Source organism: Xylocopa sonorina, chromosome 5, assembly GCF_050948175.1.
Source record: "Xylocopa sonorina isolate GNS202 chromosome 5, iyXylSono1_principal, whole genome shotgun sequence".
Lineage (NCBI taxonomy): Eukaryota > Metazoa > Arthropoda > Insecta > Hymenoptera > Apidae > Xylocopa > Xylocopa sonorina.
In genome coordinates this window covers 4,237,373-4,260,685 of record NC_135197.1, presented here as the reverse complement: position 1 = coordinate 4,260,685, position 23,313 = coordinate 4,237,373, and the positions used below count along the sequence as shown (strand labels likewise).

The following is a 23,313-nucleotide window of genomic DNA, read 5'->3' as shown; positions in this document are numbered from 1 at the left end:
TCGCGTTAGATCGGCAGAAACGTAACAGGAAACGAAAACCAGGGGGGGGGGGGGGGGCACACCACCACAAGACAGACGTTTAATATCAAAATGCGAGGCCGCATAATTAATCGATCCGCGGCGGCAGCCACCTCTGCTAGATGTTTCGCCGGAATTCGTTCTTTATTGATCGATCGCGTGCGTCGCTGGGCTAATGATCCGTTGTAATTCGCCTAATTAATTCTAATTTGCCGACGGTGTGGGTGGCTAGCTCTACGCAACGTTTCCATTTACGTGTAATCGCGTCCCGCGCCTCGACGAGCAGAGGCGTCGATTCCGCATTGTCCGCCATTAACGATCGTCGCGAATACATTTACACGAGTCCTTTTTTTGGCGATCACGGCGGAGTTCGACGGAATCGAGATTAAATATTTTAGCGGACAGTGCGTTTTGGCGATTGTCGACGTTGAGGATAATTATTCAGACAGAAATACGAAAGATACTTTTTGCGCAACGAAAAATAGATAGACAATACGCGACAAGGTTCTCCTGTACGTTTCGCAACATATTTTGATTGAAATCCCCAACTATGGAACGAATCGAAGCCATGAAAATTGAAAAAGTAATACCCTCGGAACGCACCTCGATTTATCTCGCCCCGATACGTTTCATTTTTCATCCAGCCGTCGGGGATGTTTTTAACCGTGACCATTTTCTTGATTTCCAGAGCACACCTGCAAGGATTTCCGGTGCAGCCAGAACGAATTCTGCATCGAGACGGCCCTCCTTTGTGACGGCGTGAATCACTGCGGCGACGGCTCCGACGAGGCTACCTCCACCCTCTGTGCCAGTAAGTTCTAATTACCGCCGATTCATTTTGGGGACTCGACCAAACCCCGCGGATGCTGGCTGATGGTGGGAACCGGCGAAGGGCGAGGTCTTTTCATATTTCATCAATCGATTTGCAATCGAACCGCAACGGCAACATCGGTTGCTCGAATTCTTGTCCGAATTGCCATTTAATTTCCGCCCCTCTAGCGTTCTTAATTATTGTCTCGCTCTCCCTCTGTCTGTACGAAAATATTTTATCGTCGCATTCGAATTCTCTCGTTCGAATGACGGCGGAAAAAAACGATTTAAACGGACGCTTTTAAATCGAACACCCGTATTGGCATATTGTTACGTGGATTATTATTAATTAAGCGATCATACGTTCCAATCGCTTGTGCGCGAAGAAGCTTTCGGATAGAGCGAAATATAGGAAAGCGATAAAAGTGCAAATAATTGGGGTTGGCGGTCGTTTCACCTGGCGAGGAGTATTTTAATTAATATCTCGGTCGATTCCTTTGCGCGGGAACTTTATTTTATACCGGACGCTTTCGGTCATGGCTCGCGTTTGAAGCGGCCGATTCGAGCCGGCTGAAATTAACGCTACGGTTGCCCGCTTCTCTGTTCACGGACATTAAACGACTTCGCGCGAAAGTTAATTACTTTGTCATGTTTACTAATTATTATGGCAGCCAGTTTCACCCAAATACGTAGCACCGCTTGTGGCGTTTCCAGGTCAGCCTCTTAACGTAGATGCACGTCAAACAATTACGAATAATTATCTTAATTCGAACGCTGGAACGAGAGATCGACGAATTTAAGCTAAATGGCTTCCGTCTGTGTTCGCGTCGTTTATTAGCAATATCGATGGAATAGCTCGCGCGGAAATAACAATTATTAATTCGCAACAGCAGAACGTAGCAGAAATCCAAGATTGAAATCCGAATCGGTAGGAAACTGTGTAATATACTTTTAGATGCAACATCGGATGCTACGGTTAATTTAAAAATTGCTTTATAAACAATTAATAAACGTACCAATTATGTAGGCCACTCGGATGCATTATTTAGCGCGAATAAAATTTATAATTGGTGCACGATTAATATGTTCGTTGAAATAATCGTATCGATTGTAAATTCGAAATAATTTTGTTAATCGTTTGATGAGAATCTCGTACTAATCGTACTTAATTCGAAATGAAAATCGCATCCTTTTAAATTCATGGTAGTTATAATAAATATAGCAGATTCATTTTGTCGAATGCTCGGCTATAGAGAAACCAGAGAACCCAAGCGCCTTCGAGTGGTGTACACCCCCTTATCGTTTTCACGACGTAATGGCGTGTCGCCCGATCCCTAATGATAAAAAGTACACGCGGCCGCCCTCTATCGATCTCCCGATTCAAGGAAAACGCGTGCACGTCTCATTGTCAGAGGGTGGTTTTTTGTGCCGGCTCTGTACGCCGGGGCACGGTGTACAACGCCCGGGGGAATTAATTCTCCTCCATTGTCAGCTGATCCGACAGTTCGCCGCAAGATGAACCGTCATTGCCACTTTAATCGGGTGGGAAGAAAGGCAAAGCGTCTCCGGCGCGACGCGAATGGCCACTTTGGTGGCGGACGTGTCGCGTGTGAATTGAAACGAACGACGAATTGATGGGTAGGAACGTCGCAGTGCTTTTTCTCTTTCTCTCTCCGATTTGTTTAAATGTTCCAGCGATTCCTTTCAGCCTCGTCTTTCCGTTTTACAGACGTTAATAAAAACAGCATTCCTATTTAAGCGCGATACGAATTCCTGTCGCTAATTGGCTCAATTATGATCATTGTTACAGAACCTTGTGTCATGGCTGAGAATATGGTTTCATATAGTGCGTCTTGGGTGACAAGAGTAAGACCACCCTGTGTTGTATTTGCCAATATATTCGTTCTTTATAAATTTGATTAAAATGCATCTGATTGCAGGGTTCTCTAATTAATTTTTCCGTTTACGTGTTCCAGATTCCGAGGCAACGACTATCCTGGGCATGCAAACGATCTGGTTCGCGATGGTGCTCGTTTTTCTGATCCTGAGCGTGGCGTGCCTGGTCACGTTTGCGGTCCTCTGTTACTGTAGGCAACGCGCAGCAACCCCGAGGCACCTTCAGCACGTGCACAACGCACAGACGCATCCTCCAGTCGGCTTCCCATGTGAGTCGCAAAATGCACACTCGTTCGCGTGTCTCCACGGTCCATTCGCCATCTTGTGTCTTGTGTCTTGTGCTTGGCCGTTGCTCGGTCCACGTCCGCACTTGGCCGGACCATCAGGCAGTTCGATGGCCCCTTTCGATTTCACTTCTCGTTTTCCTTTTTTCCCTTCTTCTTTCTCTTTTTTTTTCTCAACTGTCGATCAAATTTTGCGCTTCTCACAAGCTACTCGAAGTCATCCAGAAACGCTGGAGCGAACCGAAGGGCGATTCAATAAGCATCAGAAGCGAAAGTGCGAGTAGCGAAAGGCAGGCTTCCGCGTATTTCATTTTGGGCGAATAAGAAGTTTATAGGGTAATGGGAGATAAGTCCAAGGGTAACTCGTGCATAGATTTGGTTATTTTAAAGAAAAATTTTTGCTCTAGATTCAAAGAATTGTAGTATTATCAATATAAAGTCGAAGACTTTATCCTCTTCGCTGTTTGTTTAGTCACAATTATTATTTATCATAAAATTCATGTCGTATAGATAGAAAAAGCTTTCAATTTTTATGGTTAGTTGAATCTAATCTGTGGTAAAAGGGAAAATCGATACGTGCGCGTTCATATCCGATAACACACGCGTGCATCGGTTTAATCTGTGACTTATCGTCGGTTGATGAGAATTACGTTTCATTAGCTTCTAAGACACGCGTCGAGACAAGTCGATCCGACTAGCTAAGGACGCAGAGCCGCGTTTGTGGTGGCTTACACCCACTGTTTAGCTCGACTCGATGAACACGACGCAGAAGTACCGCGCACGGTTTTAACAGCAGCGTCGCATACTGATTCATCAAAACGGCAACTAATTAGTTTAGTGCTCTGGATTAATTCGACGGGAACGCAAGGTTAAACTCAATGAAAGCGCCTGTATGAAAGCTGCTCGCAATTCACAAGGTGTACACGGTTTTTTTCGATGAAAGAACTAAATCAGTGGAATCAGGGCGAAGTATTATGCACACGTGTTTCACTCGAGGCAGATACTATGCGATACGGCTATTATATCTTTTCTCAATCATTTCGAGAGTTTAAGGCTGCGTTAATCAAGGTATTCCTCGTAAAGAAATTCATTATGAAAGCTCTCGTGCTCGTATGGAGGCACGAACAGTCACAGATGTCTGACCAATAAGGCACGATCTACTTACGGAAGTAGACACGGTTAGTTTCAATCGAACGATCGCCCAATCGCGTTTCTACATATCGATTTCACAATTTTCAAGTAAACTCCATTACGCGAACTTCGAAATGAAAAAGTTTCCATTTACTTATTTCCAATTAACTTGAGTCAGCATCGCGCGAGCGTCGAGCGATACACGGTTTCCAATTTGTACGTCGAATCAGCTTGAGCTGGTCTAATTATGTTACAAAAGTTAATCAATTTGCGCTTCCGGGAACTACGCGGTCCCACGGATCCTGTATAAGTTTTCCTGGTAGTTTCAGTTACATTTCCTTGTCTACCCTAATTGTTTCTTACTCGGCTGCGCTTCTGAAGTCGTAGTGTGCTTTAGAGTTTAGTGTAACAGAGTTGGTAATGCACTGGAGAAATTGGCGCACCTGTGGCAACACTACGCAGCATTTAATAATAGGTTCCCTTACGCTGATTATACAGGGCCGTAATTTGCGTGCGTATTAGATTCGGCTCTACCCTGTTGCGGTTCGTTGTTACTTTGAAGCGAGGCGCCACGGCCCCAGCCGACGGGGCCGCCCTTGATGGATTACTTTCCGAACTGGAATCAATTTAAACTACTTCTGGGATTTATCTCAATTTTAATGGGAACTGTTCGCTCCAGCCCCCAGAGAGGAAACGATCTCTGGCTTCCGCGTCCTGTTTCGAAAGTCCTCCCCGTTCACAAATGGAGGGATCCGGATATACATCGAGAATTAAAATAAGATAGAGGGATGCCAAAAGTCGAATCAATTAAATCTTTCGCCAGCGTATTTCGAACTACGAAACTTTCCTTGTCGCTCTTCAGCGTTGTCCCGTAACGGCGACGCTCGAGATTCGATTAAAATCAGAAATTGTCAGCCCGGAAGTCTGACGATCGCGCGCGCGTACGCGAATACAGTTCGGCTGGAGGCAGATCCGCGGCCATAAATTCATTACCCGCGGCTCGGGGGTTAGATTAAAACTACGGTACACAGAAAACATCAGATTCAATAACTAAACGATAAATTATATCGCAATCCAACGGGAGAGCAATTGAAGTCGAAAAAGGGAGAGGGAGAGGGCCAGACTCATCTCGACGTAGAATAAATCTCTTCCTGGCCCGGTAAAAGGTGTAATTTAAGGGGTACGAGGTTGAATTCTCCATTTACTTTGACTACGAATCGGCGGAGGCATGTATTTCACTTGGCCAGCACAGAGAAGAGCGAACCGCCAACGGTCCGCCGAAATTTATTCTTACCCTCGCGTGTAAATACAAACCAAACGAATCTCCGACCCGGTGAATATGTTTTTTACACAGGCGATCATAAATTAGATCGCTCGTTTCCTTCCAGCGTTGAATTAAATCGTTTCTCTTCACCTCGAGTCCGCATCGTCGTAATTCTTTCTCATTAAGCCTTTCATCGAACGCGTGAACATTGTTCGCGTTGGTGACGCGCGAGAATTCAATGGCGTCTGGAAAGTGTACTCGCTCGGTTTGATTTATTTCCACCAGCGAAAAGGACGTTAGCGACGACGACACAATGTTCTTCGCCCGTGGAAAGCTGGCTTTAACCTCCTCGCGAGGTTCGAAGCTGAAATTTATTATTTCCCGTGTTTCCTTTGAACGGAAATTACAAGCGGCGAGAAAAGCGCCGCGCCATCGAGTAATGTGTTACGCTGGGGACATTTTACGGCCCCCCGTGTAAAATGGCCGACGATAGGTGTCTAATAGATTCCCAATGCAACAGAGCGTTCTTTACCTCGGCCGCCGGTGAAATACTAGGCGGATAATGCTGGCGAATAAAACCAGCAGAATCACTTCTCAAATTTATGTCGCGCGACTCTGTATTATTCCTGGCACTGATAATGTGGAACAGGTGGAAAATTGCGAGAGATAGCCAGGTAACAAACGTTGCTGGAAGCCTCTGGTTTTTATGTTGTCCAATGGTGTCTCGCTCGCGAGGGAATTGTAAGACTCTTTGATCGACGATCAGATTGCGGAGTAGCTTGGATCGTTGTTACACTGGTGGGATAGTTGGGACGTGGTTAAGTAATCACCACACAGAGTTTGTTTTTCGCTTTTTTATTTGGATCGTTTTCGAGCTCGTGCTCTTGGTTCGCGTCGTCGTCGTCGTCAATTGTATTTTTTTCTACTTATATTCCCACCACGTAGGGTTCTTTTCAGTCTGCGTGATAGGGGTTTCTTTTGGCCTACGTAATTTCCATCGTCTCTCTTCCATAATTATTGGAAAATCTCATGGCCAGCTTGGCGTCGTTTGTTTATAATATCCGCCATGCCTTAAGTGTCGCACGTAGGACTAAGTACCCCAGCTGAAACTTTTCTAGGTGCGAAATGACAACGATCTCGATTGGAGTTCGTCGTTGTCAAGTGGCGATGGGTGCCACACACTATTAACGATATTAAATTAAATCGTACATGTGCGTGTATTTACTAGTACGTTAAGTCAGTGAGAAATAATAAAAAATGATCGAAATATGAAATTGGCACTTGGTATCGGAGAAATAAAGATTCTATCGAATCTCATAAAAATTGAACGACACAGAGGAGAGTAATTCGCCAGTCGGGGATTTCGCGACGATAATTTCGAGTTTTCGTCGAATTCGACCGCGTCGCGCAGATTTCCCGGTGTAAACGCGCGAATTCACCGATTTTCGAGAACCGTGATGATCCACTTAAACCGTCCGGGCCCGATTATCATAATGCGGCCGAAAAGCGATATCCGCGCGCGCGTTACGCAAGAAACGATATCATACGATTTCATTGCGCTGTATAATATTCTATCCGGATAACGGGCAGATGCGTTCCCGAGTTTTATGGAATATCGAACGGCGCGAATCTCTGTTCAACGCCGTTCTCCTATAATGTTTCGTCCGCCGGGATTGTTCTCATGAAAATCGCCGCGTTCAATTTCATCGTCGCTTCCGACGATACGCAATTTAAGATGATCGCGAGCGTTCCGTGTTTTATCGCGTTTCCACGGCTGCCTCGCTGCTATCGTCGCGATTTCAAGGGATAATACAACGGACAGAGATTTGCCTTCACTCGCGAACACTATCGAAATTCTGAATGCGAGCGAGATTGAAGAACTCCAGGGTACCTTGTCCCGAATTTATTTCGAATTTATCCTGTTTCACAAATCCAATAGTTTTTATTTGCTGCTTTGAGGGTTTATGTGTGGGTACTCCTTCGTTAAGAAATTTATTTTCAAATTTTACTTTACGGTTCGTGCAGGCGAATAATTATACGACGAGACGAGTTACGTCAAATTGTATAATATCGCGAAGAATAAATGATACGCGATTATATTGGTAATTCCTAATTGCCATATTTACATATGTGGATAAAACCATCATTATAAGAGCGGGAACTGCCTGATGGGTAATAAATGTTTCCGCATTCGTTGTACCTTTGCTAATTTGATTTTAATTACACCCGACACGATAAAGCGCACATTGAAATATGTTTATCGCCGCTTATTATTTGTCGTTTACTTCGCTACTGCACAATCTGTTACACTTTTTTTACTTTTCGAACACGCTTCAAGCACACGTTCATTAAGAAACCCTCTGTGTATGTCACAAAATTACCACGGATCAGTATATTCGTGCTAATTTTCTTCTACACAGATTGCAATTGTTATGCAGTTTCCCAAAGGCTGCGTCACTCTTTCATCGATGTATCAGTGTGTATGTTAAACGTGAAGTATTCCATTACTTAATGCATCTATGTTTTCCTAACCAACATCTAAAATCACGCTCAATCATCAACCAATCTGAATCGAAACGTACACGCTTCGTGCACGAAGCTCTGTCCAACGTGAACGCCAATACTCCAACTGTTTTGCCTCTTTTTTAATCAAAATCACAATCGACTAAAACTGTAAACATGGAATACGTACGCGTAGGTGTTTCGCGAAAGCAAATAGCCGGTGGTTATCGGCGTAAACAACGGCACGTGTAATATCCAGAAGGGGTTGACGTTACGCTCGAGCCAGCGGACGACGAGTTTTAACCCGTTGGCAAATTAATTGCCGCGCGCTGTAATGCATATCCGCGGCTAGTTTAACGTATGATCGACCGCGAATTCATTTTTCACCCGTGCGACGCGCGCGGCGTATCGCGACTGCAAATATTAACCGTGCGATATCGTATCGGTAGTAGCGCGCAAACGGCATCGATTCGAAGATCGAAGCCCCTTTGACGAACCGTTACGACCGCGTGTCTACCTGGGGACGCGCGAAACCCGGTGACGGATGCACGCGCCACGACAGGGAGACTAATTATCGGTTTTAATCGACAGGCTTTTGCCCGCGTGTCGAGAGATTTATTAGTTTAATCGAACTTATTGAGCCGAGCGAAATAAAACTCTTTCTGATTGTGATTTACGCCGTGGATTCTCGCGCGAGCGATTTATTCGACGACGCAGGGGGTGGTTTAAATGGCGCGGATGTCGTACTTAGCGCGCGAATCGCGTTTACACGCGGCTTTTGGGGACGATCGATAGCAAGTGAAATCGCGACGAACGGACTCCATCGCCTTTCAGGCTCCTCGTTCTATCGGGGATCCGGTTATCTCGATCGGTTAAGTCGAGCAAATTAAAAAATGACGCGGATGAAGCGAAGGCGCGGGGGTGGAAAAGGGGTGAGTTTGCAGTTTTCATTAAACGAGCGATCGCTATGCTCGTCCGCCCGACTGCGCTCGGTTTTGCGATATCGTTAACCCTTCTGCTGTTTCGATCCTTTTCGAAACCGTCCCCTCTGAGCGAGGCGGTCGCCTCGCGCATCACAATATTCGCCCGCGGGAGCAAACGACCGAGTCAGCGAACTGAAAATTCCTTGATAACTCCGCGGGTTAACTTGCATGCGGCGTGCTGGCATTTCGCGGATAGTTGCGACGCGATTAGTTAACGAACGGCGGTCGTGGATAGTTTTGATGGGCGAGGAGCGACGGGGCGATGGGAAGAGATAGGGGGCGGCGATGAAACGCGTCAAGTTCTCGTGGAAAGTTTGATAAAAGGTAGTATCGATTCGACTGCTGGAATCTGGGTTAACTAGAATTATTCAGCCCTGAAGTGGATCCTCTAGATTTGCATTTCGTGTGCAATGCTCTTTATGAATCGTCGGACGCGTATTGTTGTTATTAAATTGATTATTCCGAGGTCGTAGCGAGGGATTACACCGGCGATTAAAACGATTGTATCTCATAATTGTTAAGCAGAATTTTATTAGATAGTTTGTATGATTTACGAATAATTGTCGATGGCGGCGGGAGTAGTCGTTGTTTATCGATTGTCAGCGATATTAACGCATTAAAAGCGGAAAGTTTAAACAACGGGGCAACAGCGAGTTTCACATCATCCCTTGAGGAAGTTAAGGAATCAGGGACGGAAGTTTCGCGGTGAACAAACTTTTTCATTCCGCCGGAGAAATATTAAAAAGGTCGAAGGGAATGGAAAACCGTCGTTCCCCGCCGTTTCTTTCCCATTGTTTTAGTTCGAATCGTTATCGTTTGGTTTAAGTAAGAAAACTTGGAAAATGGGCGGAACTTGTTAGAAAAGTTTCGTTTTGTAAAACGGCGCAAAGAGCCCGGGAATAGTCGAAATAGCGGAGAAACTGGGCGAATAAAAGTTGGCAAACAAACACCGGGAGAAAGTGTACCGTGGCGAATACGTGCTTAATTAATTCGCCCCGACTGCTCTTAATGAAGCTGGTTTTATTTAATGAAACAAATACGCGGATCGTTTAAACTGGCGGAACGATTCTTTCGTTATCAAAGAATCGAGAACAGCCGATTGCTTTCAACATTTTCGTCGCCATTACCAGTTTACCGTGTAATCAAGATCTAATTGTGCAATTACAAATTATTTAGCTAGATACAGTATCTCATTTACTATCTGCTTTGGGTTTAGTTTCTAACACACTTCGATACAGACCACAAATTCCTACATCGACGCGTAAAATATTTTCCATTAATGACTATCGAAAGAAAACATCGCAATCTAAAGTTCCCCGGATTCCTACGCGAGGTTCTTCAACTTCGACCAAAGTACACCGCCTAACTTTCCACTACCATTCCACTTGCCCAGTTGGCATCGTTCCAGTTGAACCACACACGACATCTATCGTCTAACATCGTTATCACGACGATGTACACGGAACGTTCCGGATACCCGTTAAAAAAGATTCCATAGTTCGCTCAAGTCCCAAGACGCTCGAGCGCACGCCTAAAAGAGAGTCCACTTCCTTGTTGCGTGCGTGCACGGAGCCTGTGTATCATTGAACTTCCCGGTTCGCGTATCGATCTGTGGCCAGTCGTTCCTTCGTCGAGAGGACTGGGGGCGGTCGTGGGCGCACGTAACGAAGAAAACGTTCGGCGGAGATTAAAAGACAGGCACAGGCCACGAGCCTTAATTTCCGTCCCGCGAATAATTCAGCCTACAGTTGGCCTGGCACCGCCGCGCGGATAGTAGCTGAGACACTATCCGCATCGGGAGACGCTAATAAATCCTGCAATAACCCCGTTGCCCGTTATCAAACCGCCGCGCTCCATTAAATCGGGACGTTACAGGGGCAACCCCTTCTCGAGCCACCCCCTCGCGCGCCCCATGGCCGAACGGTTCCGCCACGGTTCCACTCGTATTTCTCTCTGTCTTCTCTCGCAGCGCTTCTTCGCCCTGGCCAGCTTCGATCCGTGCGATTGGCAGCTGAGAAACGCGAGGAAAATGTAAATAACCCTTCGGCTGGCTTTTAAAATGAAATGTAAATGGACCGCGCCCGAGGAGGCCACGGAATACGAGTAATTGTCTTGGGACGAGGGAGAGCGGAATTATGTCGCGCATCGATCGACCTTCGCAGCGATGTATTTATTTCGATGCTAGTCGCGTTGATAAGAATTTGATTGTATTTGTCGCTTGTGCACGTTGGGATTTTTCGTAACTGAAGCGAAGTGCTTCAGTGTGCTGTAGAAATGGAAGAGGAAAGAAGGAAGGAAAAGAGGGGAAGAACGTTTCGTCCTGGGCCTGCTAGTGGACTCATCAGTAAGACTATCTAGCAGACCCTGCCTTAGACGCTGGGATATCAGGGACAGGTCAGAACTGATATATATTGGAATGGATAGGTCATCGGGTACTTTTAGGAAACTATAAATGATGCTGTCCCTCTAATGGCGAATGTCGAAACGCCGCCACGATTTGTTTAATCGTACAGTGGATTGGTGAGAATTGTATTCGAAATTTACTTTGGTTCAGATGTAAATTAAATTCGTGCGATTGTATTATAAAAATATGTTGTTGTTGTAGAAAGTGGATGTTTCTTGGGAAGGATTAGGTCAGAGTAATCAAGAGATTCGGAAGCGTTGCTGAACGACGTCGTTTCGTCGTCGTGCTCTCTTTTACGGTGTTCACGCGAGCAAATAAATCGGCCTGGTAATGGCCGGGTTAACGGATCGCGTTCCTGTTTGTTTATCAGCCGTTTGGTGGTCGCTCGAGATCTCGTGGACCGGAGCACGGTAGAATTTACAGAGACGTCCGTGCTGTGTTCCCAGCTTAACCTAAATTTTTCGGTATCGCTCGAAAAGCCCGCCACCGCCGCTATCAATGATATTGTTTCGGAAAACAGAGCGGAGAATTAAAAATCCGGACGACTTCCGCGCTGGAAAGATTGACCTTAATTCCGTTTCTACGGGAAATATTCTTCTCTTGAACGAAATAAAAAAAAAAAGAAGAAAAAAGTGCACGTTTCAGTGCGCATTAATATTCGTTGCACTTAAAATCTTCCGCGTCGAGTGGTAACCAAAATGGAGCTGATGGCCAGAAACTATGCGCTGCAAATTAGAACAACTATACTGTCCTCTTTCTTGAATCACTTACTTCTGTATTGTGAAGATGAATAAGTGATTTGGAGATGCGCGATGAGTGTAAGAAAAGAGAAACGAGAAAGAGAAAATTTTAAATTTCATATAAACTCTCGACTGCTGTAACTTTGAACTTGACTGTGTAACTTTTAACTCGAACTCGTAAAGTAAATATCTATTACTTCAACAGTCGTAGCAGCCATTTGTTCCGAGTACAAAAAGGAGAAGTGGGCAGCAATGAGTTAAAAGCACTATTTCTATAATATCTTTACCTACTCGTCCATTGAAACACTCGCGATGCTTAGTTAAACGAAGAAAAAAGGTAGCCAGACGAAAGTGTCGATGCCCATCGCTCGGGGACCGCTCGACAAATCCCTCAAACGCAATATCACCGTCGTTCCCATCAGGCTCGCGAGACCATTATCCCACGATCCACCGACGGGGCGCAAACGAGCGCTCTAACGGCCGTTTCGTCCGCAGAATCGGCCAATCGATGACCCGTCGCTTCTAAACGGATTGCGTGTAATTATCCGGCCGATAATCGCGCCGCATTACGCCTTATTACAAGAGAGATCGCGAACGGCCGCCGGCGCAATTTGTTCGCGGTCGTACCGCGATAACCAGCCGGTCAACGAGCTTTGATTTAGAACCCAAGGGGTGAGAACGGGGTGCGTTGTCCGCGGCCGCGTAAACGCGTCCCCGCCGCTCGATGCCGGCAAACGGCTCGCACTTTTCTACCCCGTTCGCCGGCGTTGTTTCCGGTGAACGAGCGGACCAACCCTCCGCGTCGAGGGCGACACGTGCGGTCTCGCGCGCGCTCTGTCCTGCCGCTGAACCGTGAACGCGTTTATTCGCCGGATGACCCGGCACTTTCCCGTTTTCGACCTATTTCGAACCATTTCGTCGGATACCGCGTTCCACGGACCCGTTTCGCGAACGAAACGTTTGTTAGAATGTTGTACAGGGGTGACACGACGGAGCGGTGGCTGTTCTGTGATGGACGTACGGGTGCTGGTGATTGAGCAGGTTTCGAGAACGATCGAGAGAATTATCGGGGAATGGTTAATCTTTCCTGGGACATTTACGTGTGTATACGTGTAGGAATAGGTTGTTTGAGAGAAATAATTCACGTGTTCAATAGTATATATGAATATAGTTTATTAAATTAATAGTTACTATTATCTATTTGTTTATCACCAGTCGTTTTGTACTTTCTCGTTGTTCGTTTCTAACTGAACTCATTCGTTTCTCGGATTCACCCTGTTCTCCATGCATTCCTCACGTATCCATTCCTCGAACGCTCGTGGTTACGTCTATGCCACATTTACCATTTCAAGTCACATAATTTTATCGATAGGTTCTATCACTCGGTTCCAAATACTCTTCTTTAGCACCTGAACATCTTGAACTCAATCGTACGCAGTCACTCTATTTATTTACTTCCAAACCTTCGTGTTATTCTAAGTTTCCAAGTATACCCAGTCGCACTCAATAAAACCATGCACACTCTACGTACGTGAACGTTTAGTTTTTGTGTAAATTGAAATTATTATTAACGGGCGGATGGAAATAAGAATGAATAGAGAATGATTGAAAAAGTAATACAGTGAGTCGTATTCGAATTGTTTTCCCTATTTCTGTCATGTCGATCTCCATTTGGTTGCAGCTCAATTTAATTAACAATTCGTTCGTTCCCTGTGGCGGAGCTAGTAACGAAATTTGATGCTCGTGGAGTAGCATCGCTGGTAGACGTAGGAACGCGAAACTCAATTCATATTTAATTTCGCCGCTGTAGCAAACATTGTGTTATTTGATTGCTCTTCCTGTTTGACGCGAACCACTTGCTTGCGTTAGACCAGCACGTCTAGTTCCACTTCGTACTGTCATGTAACTCGATTCACTCGTAGAACAGCTACAATTTACTCTCAATTAGAGACAATAAAGGGAGAATGTGTTGACTTCTATTATTATCCAACACTTCCCTAAAAATGTTCGACTACGACTTCGTTCTAAGAAAGCGTCGACTATTTCCAATTCTGGTACTCTTTTCTCGTGAATAAGACAATCAAAAGATCATTTTCTTCACTTGCTTTCATCGATTTCAATTGAAAATACTTTTAGGACACGAATTCGTACGAATATCTGAAAGAACAACATTGCAAAGCACCGATTTGCAACAGTGCTTGAGTGTTTGAGTCGTGTGAAAACGTCATGTTGAATGATTGGCCAATTATCGACGTTTAATTGCGAGAATAATGCGTGGCAAATTAATTCGAAGGCTCTTCCATCAATGATCGTTTCGTTGAATGTAACATGGCGAACGAGCATCGCTGACTAATTGGCAATTTAACATTTTACATATTTGTAACGAGGGATCCCTCGCAACGGAGGAATTTTCGGTGATGCATTGGACGTTGCTCGACTTGTACAGAGAGAATTGCGAAGTATAATAGAATTGCAGAGTATTAGTGGGACCTCTGTAGCTTGATATTTGCGACGTTCACTTGGGAAAACGGGATTGTGGTTTCGCCCTCGTCATCGTCCGCTTTGACAGAGATGAAACAGCGTACGTAACGAAACAGAGAAATTAATTTTACACCGATCCCTGTGTCACATATTTCCCGCTATTCAATTTTATCGTGACAAAATAAGCTGCGCGAACGCGAAATGAGACGCGTGATAATGCAGTCCACATATTTTCAGAGTTGTTTGTTAACGAAAATTGAAAAGCTATGAGAAACGATAAATGCAATTCTCTTTGCGCGCGATGTCTGAATCGCAGCTGCATAGAAACACTCGATAGTGACGATAAAAAAATTGTAAATGACTTAAAAAGCTCGAAAAGTTACCAAACTATGCTTTTTCCCGTATAAATGTGAATAATAGAGTGACATGTTCCACGTGAAACGAAAAAGTACACTTTTTCATTCGCCTGGGCATCCGAGAAGCTTTTTTTTCTGAAACACAATGGCAGAAGAATTTTTTCAGAGCTCGACGCTTTAACAAGTTAATCCTTTCTAGGTCACTGCTTTATCGGGAAATGCATTATCCGTTTCATCTCGATGTTGCACAAACGTCCCGATCCCTTCTGCGAGACTCGACCGATCGACGCTCGCGACTACGCTGTCCCGCTACCTATCCGTATAGATTTAAATCGTAGAAACCTGTATCCGAATCTTAAATACAATTGTACACGCTCGCGAACGATAATCGCCTTTTACTGCGATCCGATAAATTCTTAAGCCTTCGTAAAATTGAAAGCTTGTCCTTCGATCCTCTGCTCCGTAAATTGTCGCGTCCAAACGTCAGCTAATCCCGACTTTACGCCGCTGTATTACTTCTATCCAGCTTATTTTCCCTCGTCACGTTTCGTGTACATTTACGCGTGCCACGCGTTCTTAATCAATCTCAATTATTTTTGTAATACATTTTTTCTTCAGTTCACACACACACATACACACACTCGAACTAATTTTAACACGCGACAATCTCGCAGCCTTTCGCTGCACCTCGTCCATTAAACAGTTCCATGACGCAACATTAAAGTCACCGGGACGCAGTTTATCACAATTAATTACCCGGCTGGAACTCGCCGTACTACACAGCATCTCGTTTATTTCCATTTTTATTGCGGCTTGGCGCACGAGAGGGTTCGCCCCAAGGCGTACTGTTATTACATCGACGCGTTTATCGTGTAAATCAGCTCCCTATTATTCCTCCTCTGGTACCAATCACCGGACTGGTTCGATTCTCTCTTCGATCGAGAGCTCTCGAGCCGTGGTCTCGATCCAACTCGTCGCTTCTGACAGCGATCGGATCGATGACTCATAATTGGGACGCTTATCGTCAGAACGTTTTTCGAGACGAGCGTAAAAGTGTTTTTTGACACGATTCGTATTCGTCGTACGTCCGGCGCGAAAGTTCGCCTACCCAAGTCGCATACCAAACGGAAGTTTCACCTTCTGGCGGCGGAAGTGACGGCGGAACTTTCACGGCCACTTCCGAAACAAATATTTTCTAGGCATATTCCTTTTTGTCGCGCGTCACTTTCGCGTTGTTTTGTCGCCTGATCATCGTAACTGGCTAATTAGCGGATTTCTCGATAGAGTAAATGTGTCATTTGTCAATCAACCGATGCAGTCGCATGTATCCAGCATCTATTTGACGCGCAATGATTTAACGAGATAAAGTAAGAAGCATTTATGATCGAGAAATATCCGACTTGAATAAATTGATCTTGTTCTTTGTATATTTATCGAATGATCACATATGTTTCCCTCAAATAGTGACACATAATTGATGATCGGAATGACATTAATAAGTGCAAAAAATGAAACTGAAGATATCACGTTTAATTAAGTTATTGGTATTATCGTCTTAATTAAATCGGATTTTTAATACCGTTTCTATTAACATCTTTATGGAACGTAACAAGATTCAATCTCGTATCGAACGGCGGTGCATACATGCTTTGTTTCGTTTCATTGTTAAGGCAGTTCCTTTAATCACAGCCATTGTGAGTTTATGGTTACGAAACAAGTGTCACACATGCATGGAAATGTTTTGCAAACGTCCACTTGTATCCGTTATTCATTCACGAAAGCATATATTCACATGTCGAACTATGATTTGCAAACATTAATCATCTCATATTTTGATGAAACGATCAGTCTTTATCTTCGAGATGTTTCTTAACGCAAGACACAAACATACTTATCTCTCCACTCGTAATCAGTTAATCTGATCATGCTACTTTGCGTAATCGTATCAGTCATCTCTTCTGCGCATTTCCTTCCAGCCTCTATCCTCCTAATCGATACATAAATTTCCATATCCATCAAGCTGCCATTTCCGATAGGAGTCTAAAAGTGACCCGCGTCCCAAAGCGACTTGGCAGGGAAACACGTGAAGCGCATTTAGAAGCTAACGAACCGCGTTGAAACAGATTTACGCATTAAGCAGCGCCTCACAAATCGAGGACACCACCGTCATGCGCGTGCATTGAAAAAAGCTCTGAAAACACCGACATAGAAGAATCCAAAAACGGAGCAAACTCGACGAACAGTGATCGCGAAATCCCCGCCGCTGTGCAACCCCCCGTTTCAGCCACTCGAACAATAACCACGCGTCACCCTCGGAAATCGCACGCGAGTGTCACAGAGGTGTCATCATCGATTTCCGCCAGCCGCGCTCCACTTTCCATCGAGCGCGTGCGCGGCTACCCGCGTATCGACGGACCCGCAGCTCGTTCGCGCCGAACCTTCCGGCGCGCCGCGACGCCGTGGCCGATTCCTGTTCGCTCGAGAGATAATCCTTCGATTCAACGAAGATCGTTTTGTCTCCGTAATCGTTCTTCCCACCGATCGATCCACGTGAGTCAGCCTCGACTAGAAGCGACTCAGCTTTTATTAGAAGAACGCGAGTGCTCCGGATTCATCGTCTGTTCGACCTTCCGCCGGTAGCAGCCGCGATCGATCGGCAGTGGCGCGTTCGTCGAGCATACGTCGCGTGCATACGTCAGAGCGCGCTAATCAGACTGGTCGCGTCTGGTGTGCCCCTCTTTAGGGATTCCAAGCTCGTCTAGTCGACGCTACGTGCTGCTCGAGTGCGAAGTTTCCCTCGCTACTAACCGTTGCATCGATTCTACGCTGGTTCCGTCGCGGCAGTCGAGCGAAATCGGCCCTAACGGCAGCAGCAGCCTTCGGTTGTTTGGATTGGAGGGTCGCTGGACCAGCCAGCGGACAGTACCGGTATGGAGCATCCAACGGCTTGGAGAGCGTTTCGCGCTTGTGTCCTCGTTCTCTCGACGATGGGATCCACGATTACCGCTCAGATGGAGCCGTTCGTCATCAGCAACGCGATAGACCAGGGCCTCACGAAGGACTACTTCATAGGACCTTGCCTGGTGAACACGAATAAAACCTGTCCCGACAGCGAGGTGACGTTCTTCCTGTACACGCAGAGGAACCCTGAATTCGGGAAGCAGATACTAGTCGACGATACCAGTTCGAATCTAGAGGAGATCAACTTCGAACCCTCGAATCCTACGAAGATCGTGATACACGGTTACGACTCTGACATGCAGCTGTCTTACTTGGTGGACGTTCGCAGGGAATACCTAAAGAGCTACGACTATAATATAATAGCCGTCGATTGGCATCGTTTAGCCACGGCACCGTGTTACCCGATCGTAGTGAGCAACATCCCACACGTGGGCGACTGTTTAGCCCAGTTGGTCGAGAGGCTGAGAGACTTTGGCGCGGAGGACATCCACATGATCGGGTTCAGCCTAGGCGCCCATGTGCCTGCGTTCTCCGCGAATGTCCTCAGGCCGTACAAAGTGCCTCGTATCACTGGTTTGGACCCAGCACTGCCGTTGTTCGTCACCGTGGACAAGGACCAGAAGCTGGACTCAGGCGACGCCGTGTTCGTCGACGTGTTCCACACTAACGCGTTCATCCAGGGCAAAGTGGAGATGAGCGGGCATATAGACTTCTACATGAACGGTGGAATCAACCAGCCAGGCTGCTGGGAGAATAAGAGGCCGTTCGAGTGCGACCATCACAGATCTGTGATGTATTTTGCCGAGTCGATCAACTCGAAGGCGGGCTTCTGGGGCTGGCCATGCGGGGGATTCGCGTTGTACCTGCTGGGCCTGTGTCCACCGCGTCATCCGGCTGTATTGGCTGGCGACAGAGTGGACAGGACACAGAGGGGGTTCCATTTGGTGAAAACAAACGCGCACAGGCCGTACGCGATGGGCAATTTCAGCGTGAACCGGTTAGACATGTAAGGCCAGGGTCGCGTTAATCGTCGCGAGATACGGCTCTCCTGATAAAGCTGAGGATATACGACGCGGAGCTTGCGGATACGATCCGACCTGGCTGATTGCGGGACGAAACGGGAACACGCGCGCACGGGTCGAGGAGGATCGCGCGGTGGTAACCGAGCGCAGCCTCGTGTTCCTCTGGTGAAATGTTGCGGAACGGAGTTTTCGCTGAAAAACACGGTGCCAGTGTCAAGGTCAGGGGAGCTCGGTGCACCTGGCGCGCTGCTAATCGATACTCCGTGTTCGACGCGGAAAAAGAAGCGGCGCTGAACTGGGGACAGCTGCACGCATGTTTTTCGACGGCTGTTTTTTCGCCTTTTTATAAGGATTATATAATTGTTTTAATAAGACCGTTTCGTCGTGTTTGTAGATAAGTGGCTTGCAATTAGAGACTTGGTAAAGATCGTGTCGGCATTCTTACGTAAACTTTTAACACAGTATAACAAGCCTTATAGATCTCTATACCTACGTATAACCTTTGTGCTTAATAGAGTAACGAGCAAAAATTGGTCGAACAAGTGACAAAGAAGGTGCAGAAGGACATAAAGTAACTTAAGATCCTCAATTATTTATTGTCTCATAAATTATTGCGTCTATCGTACCAATTTTTATCTAGTGATATCGATACACATTCTCGCTAATTTAATTATAGAAGTCATTACAATTTCATCGTGTACACTGTTTTGAATATCTAATCACCTCGCGATATTAAGTGCATTTAGTGGCGAGATTATTATCATTAGTGCATTGAATACGTTTAGATATCATCTAGACGTACAAGGCTATTTATTTACTAATTGTAATATCTACAGCGAATTTGTACAAAGTGAACTTTTTAGTTGTATCGTGTAGTCGGTGATATCCTTAATGTAATGGTATAAAATCCTACATTTCATGATACATATTTAGGAGGAGACAAGTTCCAATACTTTTTACACAATACGTAACTTGTATAACAATATTTTATACCCATGTTAAAATAAAATTACTGGATTTACCGAAAGTGCATTAGCCACGGCTAGTCTTCCATTAATTTCGAGGGTTCACCGTTTATTAAATATTGACCGCTCTAAATGGAATTTACCACTTGAACCGTGGCACGGTGCAAAGACCTGAGGTGATCTTTCGATTCGGAAGCCCTTGCGTATGATCCTGTTAGTTTCTTTGAAGTCGACTTTAAGACGAAAGGATCCGTCATGCTCTAGAAGTCGACGCTGAAACGAATCGCGGGTCAAAGGCTTCGATTAATCTTATCGTACCGCTCATTGGCGTTAAATTTTATCGTATTACAGGGACGGTATTGAGTTTAGCAATATCTCCAGGTATTCTCGTTTTATATACGCGACGAGTGAACGGTGTAAAATAAAATTTGTCAGAAGATTGCTCGTTAGAAGTTGATATTGTCCTAAAACAATTAAAAATTGAATTTGTATCATTTCTTTGGCTCTCTTTTTTGGCACATCGCTCTTGATTTCGAGCAAACAGTGAAACAATTTCAATTAGAACTACCTCGCAGCCATTTTATTGGAAGTTTTTAATCTTCCTCGCATTTGCACAAATCAAACAATTTAATTCATTCTATTAAAACATTCAAATTGGATCATCAGCAATTCGAATATTAAACGAATGAGGAAGCACGTTTTGGCAGTTTGGATTGTATCCAAACAATTCGTTAGCAACTAACGAGGCTCTCGTTAGCTGGCACGTGATGCCAAAGTCTGTGGGATCGCGGAAAAAAGGATCAGAATTGCAGTTAATTCGTGAAAAATGTGACGCAACGGACGGTAACCTGTGCAATTGAATTTACAGTTCAAATGTAATTAGAAAATTGGAATCTTCTTTTCAAATTTTTCCTCGATACTAAACTACTAGGTCGATTTAATCGATGACTCTGGGAGAGATAAGTCTATTTTTTCTTTTAAATTGAAATAATCGTCAAATGACACAAGTATACATATTCGTTTTCTATCAGAATATTTTCTGAGCTACTCTGTTCGACGACATACTTTAAACCGCGCAAAATCCACGTATCGAGATATTTTCGAACGCACTCTTTTCCGAAATACGCGATTCGTTACATCGAGGACATCGCCGCGATGAAAACGTTCGCGGATTCATAAAATGCTGTGTTTTAAATTCAAAATTCCCGCCACGCCAGACGAAATACGACAAGCACATCTGGGTTAAAAACAGCGCGGAACAAGCATGGATTAATATTAAAAGGCTCATGCTCGCGTGTAAATGGCTGGTAGAAATGTAATATTTTCCACGTGCGATTGCATCGCGACGCGTTCAAACGGATGGAAACGCCGGTCTGACTTGAAGCGTGGAATTCGCGGTACCGGAAGGCCACTGAAAAAGCAACAACGCGGTTGACTATATAGAAAATGCAGGCAACGCGGTAGAAAGCAAGCATCGAGTGAAATTTCTGGTGTTCTAACGATGCTGGTATATTTACATCTTTGATCCTTCCGCGTGCTTGTTCTATGGTAAAAATAAATTATAATATTAAATAAATAAATAAAATTATATTATAAATTAATAAATTATGTTTCCATCTTTTTGATAGTTACAAATTACTTTGACAGAAATTTACCAGGCACTGCTTTGACAAGAACGTAATTACGTTGATTGATAAAAATGCGAAAATTCCGATAAGAATCATATGTTCGCAGAAATAAATATGCCTGAATTTTTCTAAACTGTTTATTGCTTCAATCTTGCCACGAGGTACTCCTTCACTCGACTAAGATTTATTACTAACATATTTACAGAAAGTTAGCTAAGGACCTTTCCTCACGAATAACTTTATCAGCGCGCATACCATAAATCGTGCTAGTTGCTTGTAGAGAAAAAGCTCTCCTATTGTACCTCGTTGCTAGCCTCTGAGCAAATAATTAAAGTAGCACAATGTAGATTTCGATTCGTTCGTTGCTATTTCTATTCTGTACTGTTGATAATTAACTGTTATTATCTTCTTATCGCGAATAAAACAATATAACATACCATTTAAACGAAATAAAGAAGTGACCGTACAATGTTTGAGAATCTCTCGACTACAACGGTCTCTTCATACCGTGCAACTCTGCGAAACGTGTATTATTCCTATCTCTAGAAGTAACAGACGTGACCTACTAAAAATCATTGTAAAATGCATTAACATGAAGAATAATATGGTCTGATATTTTATCTGGTATCAGTATCGCGTACAGTATCAGTATCAGCGTTCGCATGAAGAATAACGGAGAAACAAGGTTGCAAAACATTCAGATAAAATAATTAAAGTGGAGGAACGGTGGTTGAAGAGCGCAGTAGGAAGAAAAAAATGTTTCGACGTTCATCGTCAAGGTAGATGGTCTAATGTTGCACGCGGTGTGTGCCACTAATGCAACACTTTCGGATCCCTTTTTGTTCCGTTGGTAACGCCACACGTAACACGGTTCGCTGGTCACGCGATGCAAAATAAGCGTACTTCTGGTCCATTTAAATGAATGCAAGATTAGGAGGTCGAGAAACGTGACGCAACGGTGTGTCACGTGAGCGTTGCACATTGTGTACCGCGGCTGTAAGCCCGGGTATTTAATTTTTTAAAAGGGGCAAAGCGCGATGCGTTTCCCATCCGTTCCGAGCGTGGACTAAAAATATTTTAAAGCGCTTATGCTACCATTTCCGGGCGCAATATCTCTCTCTCGGGAGGTTCGCGACGAGAATTATTAGTTTAATTATTGCGCGGTGCTTCCCTCAAAGAAATTTGTTTCGAAAATAAACCTGACCCCTGCAACGTGGTACTTTATTAAAATTTATTCAATTTGTACGTGTTACGCGCTGGTTTCCTCGGATTTTCACGAGCCAGGACGCCTCTCTGGACTACGCGAATAACGCCGCTCGCGTCATAGATTCAACAGAATCGAAGGCAAAATGAACAGTTTAAATTGATATTCAATTCGCGCGTACCAATCGCAATTTAAGCGTGTGCTCACTTTGCTTTCAACTATGTTGAATCAATCGCGTTGCTGAACCATAGTGAACGCGTAAATTCACCTTAACGACCGTGGGTGCGCTCGGAAATGTTCGTATCGCCAGGGATTTCCGTAATTCTCTTGACGCGTTCAAACGAAACTTTCCATACGCAAACTAATAAGAAGTATCTTTCAACGTCGAACAGATAACTTCATCGTAGAACCACAAATTCAATCAGTATCATCTCTATTAATCTTTCACGTACAATTATATAAATCTAAATTCTGTTACCAATTTCATAACACACCTTTACACGAATTTTAAAAACCACAACCAGCGTTTCAATAATTGTATCCTACGTCTGCGCGTTCGATTTTTATCCATCTCGAAATTAAATTTAGTTACAACAAACACTCGTAAAAAAACGATCGAGTTAAAACAAATACATTTCATACGATCCCTCTTTCTTTTTTAGAA

General features: G+C 44.6%; 1 protein-coding gene across 1 annotated transcript in view; it reads left to right on the top strand.

Annotated features, from left to right (window-relative positions):
• The window catches only part of LOC143424035 (uncharacterized), a 174,112-nt gene extending 155,082 nt beyond the window's left edge, over positions 1-19,030 (top strand). The window contains exons 4-7 of the mRNA XM_076895843.1: positions 707-829; positions 2,805-2,993; positions 3,416-3,474; positions 17,740-19,030. Of these exons, the coding sequence (XP_076751958.1) occupies positions 707-829; positions 2,805-2,993; positions 3,416-3,474; positions 17,740-18,840 (1,472 nt within the window). The 3' untranslated portion in view covers positions 18,841-19,030. The remainder of the gene's footprint in view (positions 1-706; positions 830-2,804; positions 2,994-3,415; positions 3,475-17,739) is intronic.
• The last annotated feature ends 4,283 nt before the right edge of the window (positions 19,031-23,313 follow it).